Source organism: Saccoglossus kowalevskii, chromosome 16 (assembly GCF_978046115.1).
Source record: "Saccoglossus kowalevskii chromosome 16, keSacKowa6.1, whole genome shotgun sequence".
NCBI classification, from domain to species: domain Eukaryota; kingdom Metazoa; phylum Hemichordata; class Enteropneusta; family Harrimaniidae; genus Saccoglossus; species Saccoglossus kowalevskii.
In genome coordinates, this window is record NC_140656.1 from 11,966,222 (window position 1) to 11,978,517 (window position 12,296).

A 12,296-nucleotide genomic window follows, 5' to 3' on the forward strand; every position below is an offset into this window, starting at 1 on the left:
TGTAATCTTTAGCCAGTTTGTCGTTTCATTTGTTGTTCATCCGTTTCACAATCATTTATATTTCGGTTCCAAACCATTTACAAGGTTTAGTCAGTCACCATGTGTTCACATCTGCAATACGTGCAATTTCCTTTACAGTACTTGCCACTGACCGAGGCAAACCTACTCTAACATCATCGGCCTCCATCAAAATACAAGTGGTTGACGTCAACGACAATGCGCCAAGCTTCACCGAACCTGTCTATTACGGTGACATTGATGAGAACTCGGCAACTGGGACAACTGTAACCATGGTAAGATGCATATTATTACAGTTTCTCTGCCTGAGTAGTATTGATCTGGAGTATGGGTAGTGAAGCTAATCAATTCATTAGTCAATCAATCAATCAATCAATCAATCTAATTAATTTTAAATCTGCTAGCTCGGTGGATGTATCAATCATTCTTGCAGAGAACTGGTATTTATTAAATCGCTGATGTCTTTTAATGATGTGAAAAATCCATCTCTTTATAACCCTGAAACCAGCTTGCACGACGAACCACATTGAATCAATCATTGTAGTTCAGTATTTCAATATATTGGACCAACAGTATATAATATGATTGATTGATGGCTCCTTGAGATAATCAATTGTGTCCTGTCTATGTCAACAAATTAAATATTACATTTAATTCAATTTATTTTTAAATGGTGCATTTCAGATTCCTTGTATCGATGCTACTGATTCTGACGCAGGCCTCAATGCATCTATAGTTTACACAATCACTGGTGAAGATAGCAACCAATTCCAGATAGACAGCATTACTGGTATAATTACGACAACAGACAACGAGATTGTACTCAATCTTGACCGTGAGGATAAAGACGTCTATCAACTTGTTGTTACTGCGTCAGATAGAAATGGCTTAAATGAAAGTCTTAGTTCTATTGTTCCTATTATTATAACAATCAACGACGTCAATGACAATGCACCAATATTTGATGAAAGCTACTATTACTTCTCAGTAAGTGAAGATAGACATGTTGGATACTCTGTATCTTATGTGAGTGCGTATGACGATGACATCGGTATAAACTCACGACTGAGTTATTTTGTTATTGATGGAGATGGGAGCTTTGGTGTGGACCCAATAAATGGCACGATATCTGTGTTAAGTCCACTCAACCGTGAGATAACCCATAATTCCACTTTAACAGTCTTAGTTGTAGATGGCGGCGAAGATATCCTTTGTGACACTGCCAAAGTACGAATTAAAATTTTAGACGTCAATGACAATGCTCCTGTGTTTGATAGCGAGTTATACCTAGCAAACGTGACAGAAAAAGCGTCGATAGGAGTGTTCGTATTGAGAGTTAAAGCAACCGACCCAGATGAAGAAGATAATGGCGTTGTACGTTATCGTCTGAATTCCACCGATTTTACTATTCAAGAATCAACAGGTAATATATCAATAAAAAGAAAATATCCGACGCTCATTCTATTTACCTGAATTGTATTAAGAACTTTTAAGCTTACTCCATTTCTGTATCCACAGGGGTTATCTTAACCGCCCGAACATTTGATTATGAAGTTCTTGTTGATAGACAACATGAATTTGAAGGTAATATCAATCAGTGAAATAAATCTATATAATGTTTGATTGCCATGAATCGTTGACTTCGAACGCCTACTGTATGTATAGTCCTCTTTCAAATGCATCAAATCAACCGAAACACTTAGAAATGGTATTTGCCAACCATCAAATAAATGTATAATATTAAGTTAATTTGGGTCTGGAATATTGTGGGGGTCAATCCGACTATAGTATATCGGGATAAATGTATTTTCTAATAATCATCCAACAAAACATGTAAATTTATGTTTTTAAAAATAATATTATATCAGATTGCGCAGTAACCACAACTAGACATGATCGTATGCCCCCCCGCGAATAATATTGGTTCATGGAGGTTGTTTATTCTCTTTTACTGTGGATTTCCACTCTAACAGACATATAGGAACACTTTCATCTGAATCACAAATAATATAATAATCTCTAAATAATTATTTTTAGTCTACGCCGAGGACAATGGTCTGTCACCACTCACGTCTACAGCATTAATACGAGTGATGGTATTGGATGTTAATGACAATGCGCCGATCTTCAGTCAGGAAACATACAAATCGTATGCACTAGATGGCATGCCTCAAGGATACCCTATCGTCGTCACCCATGCCTATGACAACGATAGTAGCAGTAATGGTGAGATGTCATACCACATAACAGAGAATACCACAGACTTGTTCAGGGTTGACTATAAAGGAGTGGTCAGTGTGAATGGATTGGTGAACTACGATGAATTGATGGAGAATGGATTGCTAGATATTGATGATTCTCTGCAGTTTTTGGTGGTTGCTATGGACCATGGGGTGACGAGTTATAACAGTAGCTGTACCATCAATGTCACGATAACTAAAGTACCGTTAGAAGGTAATTTATTTTTTCACTATCGCTCATTTAATATAGACATATTACATGTGTATCCCAGTAAAAATGTCTTTTCAAACCAAAATACAGTGCATGTATTTTTTCAATAGGATTAAGTTAGGCTAATGCCAGTTGGTTTAAGTAATTTTTTAGTACATGGAACCTGAGATTTTAGGTTAAACATTAAAAAAACTATTTCAAATTAGAAATTTCTCAGTTAAAGTGTACATACTATCTGATTTACCTTTGAACAGAATCCGTATGTGAGTACAATGGTACCTGGTTTGGAAGTAACTTTTATCAGTTTGAAGTGGAAGAACACTCTCCTCAAAACACGTTTGTGGGTGACGTTTCAGTAGAAGCGTACGACATGGAAGAACCAGTTTACTCAATACTAGAAGACTATGCTGACAGTGTATTCGACGTGACTGATGATGGTTATATTGTCACGGATGGTGATATAGACAGAGAAGTGAATCAGACCATAACATTCACTGTTGTTATTCAGAACCAATATAACACTGTCACAGTTAAATACGTTCCTGTGCACGTAACTGTGTTAGACATCAATGACAACGTTCCTATATTTTCACAAACAATATATATTACAGAGATATTGGAATACTCATCAGCTGACACTTTCATTTCACCTGTGTATGCAAGTGATTTAGATTCAGGATTAAGAGGCAAAATTAGCTACGGACTTTATCTTAGCAACTATTTTTGGATGGATAACCATCACTTGCGAAGTGCCCAGAAACTTGTCATTAGTGAAATGCTGGATGCTGGGGTGATCTTCATTAATGATGTTGTAGATGTAGATATATATGCAGTAGATGGATATGGGCGTCTGGGAAGCAATAACGCAACAGTTAGAGTGAAACTGACATCAGATAGCATTAATAACAATAGAACATATCTCAATGAAAACGTCTCCGAGAATCAACCACATGGAACCTATGTAGTAAATGTTACTACAGATGCATTTCCTTCTTATGATATTAAATATGGATTTGTGGAATCTAACGTTACTGACTTTTGCATTGATGAAACTACAGTAAGTTGTATGATTATGAATAAAGCAATTTTACTTAATGTGAGCGACTTTTACAGCCAAAATATATTCATTACTACAGTCATAACAATAACTAATGTTGTAAACTTACTATTATCTGGCATAGCAATGGTTCAATATTTTATACAATGACAAATTTACCATATTTCTTACAACATGAATAGTTGGCCTTTGATACAGTACACTTCAGCTACGGGAAGATACATTTTAAGAAAGTTTCGAGTTAGTAATGTTAGTAATTCTTAACGATCAAATTATGTGCTCACTCTTCACCAGGGCGAAGTTGCCACAGCAAAACCGCTCAACCGAGAAGAAAGATCTTTATATCAGTACTCAATTATGGTATATATTGACGACGAAGCCGTGTGTCTCGCCGATCCTGTAAGTATGGTACTAATGGATATGTTGCGAATGCTGTATATTAAAGTGCGTTTGTTTATTCTGTACAAACAACTACATATATGTGCCACATACGAAAATATAAGTGTACCCCATGCCAACCTCAGTTAAATATCAATGTTTTTCACACCCAAAAATCTTTATCGGTTGATTTTAATTACGATTTCAGATTGTTGCGGAGCTCAAGATCACTGTGACAGATGAAAATGACAATTTTCCATATTTCCTACGTGATTATTATTATGGCCAGGTTGAGGAAAATGACCAGCTTGACGATACTTTGCCACAAGGCAATGAAGAAGTTCTTCTGGTAGGGATTCCGAACATATGGACAAACACTGAGTCAAAATTGACATTGAAAATCATATGATTAACCAATTCATAATAATGGAGTAATTATATCTTCACAGGCCTATCCAATAATGTCAATAGACATGGATTATGGATTCAATGCTTCAACGATCTATACTCTATCTGGTGATGGTCATGAACAGTTTAAAATAGATAACAAAACAGGTGTCATCACAACAACTGATGATGAATCAGTTTTAGACTTAGATCGTGAAGAACGAGATCGTTATGATTTGGAAGTGATAGTGTCTGATCGGGATGGTGTAGATGATCTGAGTCTTAATTCCAGTGTTTCATTAACTATTGTATTACGTGACGTGAATGACAACTATCCACAGTTTACAAAGGATGAGTATTACTATGTAATCTGGGAAAACACGCCCTCTGGATACGAGATTGACGTTATTAATGCCACGGATAATGATAGTGGCAATAATGCCATTATTAGTTTTGCGATTCATTCTGGTGCTGATGGTTATTTCAAAATCAACCGAAACAATGGTGTGTTGAGCGTGGCAGACACACTTGACCGTGAATACAAGGCTAAATATGTGATTACAATTTCGGCGAGTGACCATGGTGTACCTATTCTAACAACCTACATTGAGATGGTCATTGAATTACTCGATGTCAATGACAACCAACCTACATTTACGCAAAATGCTTATAGAGCTCAACAAGAGGAAGGTGTCGCCACTGGAACAAGTGTGTTAAGGGTAACAGCTGTCGACTCAGATGCAGGGTCGAATGGTCAAGTAAAATATACGGCCAATACAACTGATTTCACAATAAATAGTGTTACAGGTAAATACACATTATATGTTATTTTGGTAAATGTGCAATATCTGTTTCCTCTACATGCAACAATGAAAATATAACAAAAAGGGGTTGTGTGCCATCGTATATCTAGCTGCTGAGATATTACATGCTGTATAATGTAAACCAATTTGATGAACCATCCAAGAAAGGGCTTTGGATATTTCCTAATCTGCTGTGGCTAGACTATCCGTTTTTTTCAAGATAGTTAAAGCAAGTTACATTCACCGAGCACTTCTATATGATCATTTCAGGTGAATTAACCACACATGCTGCACTTGATTTTGAAGATACTGGTGGCAGAGTTTACAAGTTCGATGGTAAGAGATATACACACAGCCACACACAGCCGCTCATATTCAAACTACACCAGTTTATATGGCAATGTTTATTACCTTCTTGTTTTAGTATTTGCAGTGGATAATGGCGAACCGTCCCATACAGCATCTACTCTGGTTACAATCACTGTCACTGATATCAATGACAATCCACCAGTATTTGCAGGCACATATGAATGTACTATTGATAAACTCATGGTTGAAAGTGACATACTAGTGATAGTGAAGGCCACGGATGATGACAGTACTACAAATGCAGAGCTTGTTTACTCACTCGACAATGATGATTTCTCTGTTGACGACAGTGGTGTTATTACCCTCGCTAAAGATGCTGCAGATATCACCTGTGTTCAACCTGAATTTGATTCCCGTTGTGTTGTGATATGTGTCACTGCACACGACGGTGGTGAACCTTCTCTCTATGCAAGCACCAATGTGTTTGTGTGGAGAGGTGGTTCAAATGGCAGACTTGAGTTTAGTCAAGCTGAGTATCGTGGTCGTGTTTTAGAAGAACAAAACCCACCTGTATATGTGTTAACAGTATCAGTCAGTAATGATGATACTGTCGATTTCCACATTACAAGTCACGTAGAAGAGTTCACAATCAACAAATCAACGGTATGTATTCGTTTCAAATTAATGAACTGTATATATCTATAAGTCAACCTAACGAAAGGATTACCAGTTGGTTGGGATATGGGTAATAAGATTGGTGGACAAATAAATGGACGTACAAACAAAGTATGTTCAATTATGTGATATAACTAATAAATTTCATTTTTTATCAAAAGGGTGATATATATACTGCAATGAAGTTGAACAGAGAACTTAAAGATTGGTATTCCTTCTCCGTTTCTGCTAGCGACATCGATGGTATAAAATATGATGCATATTCTCTGGTAACTACTGTCTTTTTTCAATATGTCGCTTTTCACATATAGTTGTAACCAACATATTATTAGTTTAGCTGTTATTATTTTATCATCACATCAACACGTGACTTGAGAAACTGATTCGCCAACAGGTAAACATATTGGTTAATGACATCAACGACAATAATCCAATATTTGACAGACCGTCTTACAGAGGCGAAGTATATGAGCGTGATTATTCAACATCCCCTACAGCCGTATTGACTGTGGTCGCGATTGATGCCGATACGGGTCCCAATGCTGAAATAATGTATAGCATAACAGTTGGACATAATGGTAGGTTATTTATAGGTGGTAAGCAATTCGTGATTTTCACTTAGAATATAGTGTCTTTCGTTGTATTGTGCGTGAAATTTATGTGCACGAATCGTGATTTGATACACATCTTTATTAGGTGAGTTTTACATCGATTTGAATGGAACCATATATGCTGTTGGTAATGTTGACAGAGAAGAAGTTCCTTTGTATACACTAACAGTAACGGTATGTTTTGTTCGTGTAATACATTATATAGTCCATGTTATTACAATTAGTTTTTCATGATTGCCTACTGGGTTGCTGGGTTCCACTGCCCGCATGTATGATATTCGTTATGAACCTATATGTGCCATTGCATACTTTGTGCAACAATGAGTCATTCCTGTAACAGTACTAGATTTCACGTGTAATTGAGCCATACATTATTATTACCTTTATTTACAGGCAACAGACAATGGGGTACAACCACAGAGCAGTACTGTTTCCGTAGACATCATAGTTACTGATATCAATGACAACACGCCTACATTCACACAACGTCACTACAATGGTTCTGTTGAAGAAAATGTCCAATACTACATTGAAATCGTCCACGTGATTGCAACTGATGCAGATGAAGGCACCAATGCTGATGTGTACTACACAATTGTGTCTGGGGATGACGGCAACTTTGAGATTAACTGTGAGTACATAGATAACTATATATAGATTTACATACTAAGAGCATCGTTGATTGATTTCAAATGTATATATATATAATTATCACTTCATTAGATTTAATTAGCAAGTGTTATTTTGTCTTACTTTTTTGGTTTACTACACAGTTTCCAAGTAAAGAGCTTATTTCACCGTTCTTAGAGAAAATATATATGAATGACTATAATTTTGATATTATAAAAAATGTAATTTCATATATTGGTTATATTTTATGCAGTGTATTCTGGGATTATCGCCCCAACTACAAATGCTGTAATTGATTATGAGACTAAATCTCACTACATTTTGCGGGTTTTAGTGGAAGATGCTGGATTCCATGCTTTACGTAACGTTACCAGCGTTCATATAGAAGTCATCGATGTTAATGACAATGCGCCTTATTTCATCGGTGAACCATACGATGCAGAGGTCCCCGTTACTGCTGATCTGAACTCCACGGTATTTACTGTCGTTGCCGAAGATGCTGACTCTGGGGAGAATGGTAGAATCATTTACACTATGAAAGGTAACCTGGAAATCCCGTGTATATATCGTATCCAACCAGATACATTCGATTTTGTCGATTATGTTGTTTACGTTTAGTTCGTAGTGTTGGAGGAATTTGTGATGAAAAGACGGTGTCTAAATAACACATATTGTATTATTCCACAAATACATGTGTGCACTTTTAAATTTATTTTGTAGCGTTCTATTGCTATTAAAATTCCAAGTGTAATTATTGTTTTCAGGCTGTAGTATCCATTGAGTGTAGGAAAATCTTTCGGCCCATGGGAATCGCGAAAATTGTTACCAGCATGTTCTTGTTTGTTATTATATAGGAAGTGAGTACTTCATTATTGGAAGGGATACTGGTGAAATACGGGTGATAAAGGTGTTGATAGGCGGTGTGGGAACGCACGAGTTGACCATTAACGCTTCTGATAACGGGAAACCGCCACTTTCAACAACAACCATGGTACGTTCAGAACTTATTGCTTCACATTTCACCACAGTAATTTCTGCATATGTTGAAACAATCACGCCAAGATGATTGAATTGTGAAATACAATATCAGTAATATAAACTCTGTGAAGTAAATATTGAATAATTGTTATTCTAAGGTTACTATCACTGTACGGGAAGTCAACATATACGCACCTGAATGCGATCCTTCAAATTACACTGCAGAAGTGAGCGAAAATGTGCCCGATGGTACTTACGTTGCCACGGTTACTGCCACTGATAGAGATTCGGCAAACAAATCTGTATGGGAAATTAATGGGTCCGGTATTGTATATTATGAAATTATTCAAGGCAATGATGAAGGTAAGTTAAAACAGTATTTCGTACATGCTTCATAGTGTTACCACAAGATGATGGCTTAGTTGTGAAGTATTATACCCAAATACTAATGCAGACACTGTATATTTCTAATAATACATATACAGACATTGTAAATGTCCTATCTGTCGCAGGTTTCTTTGAGATACATATAAACAGCGGGGAAATACGAACTAATGGTACTATTGACAGGGAATTGGAAGCGTTCGTGTACCTAGTGGTTTCGGCGTATGATGGAGGTTTGCCATCAAAACAAGACAATGCTACTATCGATATTACGTTATTAGATGTTAATGATAACGCACCATCTGTATACCCCAGTGAGATGCACTCGTGTATTTACCATGTAAGTGCCCATTCTGGTTGCCATCCATAACACATGTCATTTGTCAATGTGGAAAAATGTACCCTAGAATTAAATGCATAAACTCAATATAAAAAAATGGTAAAGCAAACGCATCTCTGAGAAAATATAAGCTAAGTAAAGCTTATATAATTTAAATTATAAAATACTAATATAATATTTCTTTCATTGTGTACAGGACTCTCCAATTGGAACATTTGTCGTGGATGTTAACGCCACAGACCCAGATATGATTGGAGATATAACATATTCATTGTCACCTACAGTGGAATCAGTAAGAGACATGTTTGAAATCGACGAGCTGTCCGGCGTTATCACAACCGACACAAACTTTACCGTGGACATGACGGATATGGAATATTTGGTAGTCAGAAATAAATGTTTATTTTTATTCAGATTGTAAACAATCGTTTAAATTAGAAGAAAGTGCAGAACAACGCATTTGTTTGTTCCTATTACGAATGCAATGCAATACAAATCACCAAGACGGAATATTTAGTATATATGTATGTTCATTCATTGTGTTTGTACGATATTGATTTTTCAGTTGACGGTTTTAGTGAAAGATGGCAACCCAGTCCACAGCGACTATGGCTGTGTCACTATCGAAATACGTTATAACGATTTAAACTTGCACAGTCCTAAATTTTCACAAGGTGAGATAATTGACAAAAAATATTTGTGCTAATTTTGTGATATATGTATATATATTTATTTATACTAATCATTATGCCAGTTTTATGTGATATTCTTCAGTATATCGATTATATATAATATGAATGTCATTGGTTTGATTGATTGATTAACTCTGGGGAGGAAAGCAGTACAAGCACATTACAGGCGTCTTATTACCTCCCAACTAATTTATTTAGTTAATTTCTATTAACAGTGTTACCGCGAGCTTTGAGTTTAAACTAAACTCGCAATCTCATTGTCAATCTCTTTTGAAACATTGCTATATTCACAGGGACATCGCCAGTGGTGTATGTGTTTGATTTTGGCTTTTTCGATCCTAACAAGTCGACGCATCTGAATACAACCTTTTTCAAATGAATTCAACTTTGAAAACCCCTCTCTCCATCAAATATAGTTAATGTTCTTAATTTCCAAAAATCATAACTTTTACTTGACAATGTTTCATAAAAAATAGGGAGATGGCGGTCTCAGTTCGGCGCCAGCTGTAATATACTGCGTCAATATGAGCGACAATTTTAGTGTATTTTCTAAGTAATGATTGCAATAATAAAATATATAATAGTTCAAATGTATCGTCCATTTATTGGTATTGTATATTCATCTTCTTAAATCAGATCATCTTCACCAGCCATGGTTCGTTTATTTGGCCATCGCCTAACCACTACGTGGTGGAATATGTTTATATCGAGCCCGTGAAATCACGCGATTCGGACGATGAAATCAGATGTGCTTGAAACCCTGGTCGGACACGTGGTTTAGCATTATAGAAATATTAACAATGATTTTATTGTTATTCTTCAGATGAATACTCCACAGTGGTACCGGAATACCTACCAATTGGGGCAGTTCTTGATCTAGATATCATGGCTATCGATATAGATGATGTTGATGACGGAGCAGTGACGTATTCACTTGCGTATGAAGGAAATGAGAGGGTAAATCGAACACAATAATACATATTCGTAACACGTGCTTAAAGACGAAAGGGTGAAAAACCCTCATTCAAGCTCATATGTTGTTCACCTTTATAGTATCGTTATTTTCCGTTCTAGGGGATATTTGAGATCGATCCAATGTCTGCCAATATCTCCACATGTTATTTGCTGGATCCTTACGAGGATACGCCATCATACAATTTGACTGTTATCGCTACCGATGCAGGTGAACGACCCAAATCAAGGTAGACGTTTTTTTCGCATTTCACGCTAGCGCGAATATACTCACATATTGATACAATATGGAAAGAATATGTCCCACTTATATTGGTGTGTGCACATTCATTACTAGCCATACAGTTCAATTAGTTAGTTCCTCTATAGATAACATTTTATAGTTTAGCATCCAGCTGTCATATATAATCTAGCTATAAATATGACGTCATCATAAAATACTACCGTATCTCCGTTTTCCGGTCCATTTTTTCTGACAGGGCAAATTCCTTCGTTCTACTCACATTGACCATACTGATTCAAACATTTGGAAATGGTCACACAAGGTACATAAGACAGTATGTGCAATCTGATTGTGCCACGTTTATAGGGAAATTTACTCGCCTAAGAACACGAAACAAATAACTGATACCAATCTGAAAAGAAATCTGTGTTGTTTTCTAATTCTGTAATATATTATATTCTCAGTACCGTTCCTGTAGTGATTGTTGTATCAAAAGTAACTCGGCCAACCGATCCAGAATGCTACAATAAAGGTGAGAGTGTTAGTAGTGGTACTAGCAGTGCACTGATAGTGTCGCCCGATGCTTAGACTCATTGCTATACATCTTTTTTACTTGTACACATAATTTAGTTAGACTTAAATACCAGCAACAAAAGATTCTGTTTAAAGCGGGGGAATCGTCACCTGCGCATGCGTCAGATGGCCATAGCGTGTCATTGTTTACAAACAAGCGTCTATCCATGAGCCTTTGCGTTAACGTTGTCAGCGTGCATTGTTATCGTCGCTTGGAACTCAATTCCCGCGCGTGCACAGGTGACGACCCTCCCGCGTTAAGTCACGCGCTTGATAGTTGTTGCGTGAACAAAGGAAAGTGTTCAAACGTGACGTCAGTGTGGCACACATTTTTCAAATAAAAAAGACATGTCTGTATAGCCCTAAACGTGTTTTGGCCGAATATATTATAACTATATCTACTACATAAGTATAACTGTTTACAACGAGAACTTCTAACTTTTTTTATTTATATGCGACTAAAATGTTAAATTGCAGTCGAGTGTGACAACTGTGAACATACCAACTCATGGGCAATAGTTACAACGATATTACTAACTATCATAGTGGTTCTTGCTATAGTTTTTGCTGTAAAGTACTATTGCATGTAAGTATGAATAAGTAAAGCTTGGTTGTTGATTAGACATCATATCTTGATTTTTTCACAAGTTCAACTTATATTACACGGTCGTTCTGTTGCCCAGTCCGCTCGCATGTAAATCTCTTTTACCATCACAAAACAAGAAACTGGGCGTTTAAACTGAGTTTTATCCTAAAGATTTTGTTAGCAATGGTATTATTATTATTATTATTATTATTATTATTATTATTATTAT

At 36.3% G+C, this 12,296-nt stretch overlaps 1 protein-coding gene across 1 annotated transcript in view; it reads left to right on the forward strand.

Moving 5' to 3' along the window:
* LOC100372841 (protocadherin Fat 4-like) overlaps positions 1-12,296 on the forward strand; it is a 35,893-nt gene that overhangs the window by 21,159 nt on the left and 2,438 nt on the right. The window contains exons 25-46 of the mRNA XM_085490869.1: positions 139-293; positions 703-1,441; positions 1,537-1,602; positions 2,056-2,472; positions 2,724-3,526; positions 3,821-3,925; positions 4,113-4,253; positions 4,354-5,098; positions 5,365-5,430; positions 5,519-6,066; positions 6,240-6,347; positions 6,473-6,656; positions 6,775-6,863; positions 7,083-7,320; positions 7,573-7,860; positions 8,174-8,310; positions 8,456-8,660; positions 8,810-9,021; positions 9,218-9,403; positions 9,587-9,695; positions 10,537-10,670; positions 10,788-10,915. Of these exons, the coding sequence (XP_085346995.1) occupies positions 139-293; positions 703-1,441; positions 1,537-1,602; positions 2,056-2,472; positions 2,724-3,526; positions 3,821-3,925; positions 4,113-4,253; positions 4,354-5,098; positions 5,365-5,430; positions 5,519-6,066; positions 6,240-6,347; positions 6,473-6,656; positions 6,775-6,863; positions 7,083-7,320; positions 7,573-7,860; positions 8,174-8,310; positions 8,456-8,660; positions 8,810-9,021; positions 9,218-9,403; positions 9,587-9,695; positions 10,537-10,670; positions 10,788-10,915 (5,803 nt within the window). The remainder of the gene's footprint in view (positions 1-138; positions 294-702; positions 1,442-1,536; positions 1,603-2,055; positions 2,473-2,723; positions 3,527-3,820; positions 3,926-4,112; positions 4,254-4,353; positions 5,099-5,364; positions 5,431-5,518; positions 6,067-6,239; positions 6,348-6,472; positions 6,657-6,774; positions 6,864-7,082; positions 7,321-7,572; positions 7,861-8,173; positions 8,311-8,455; positions 8,661-8,809; positions 9,022-9,217; positions 9,404-9,586; positions 9,696-10,536; positions 10,671-10,787; positions 10,916-12,296) is intronic.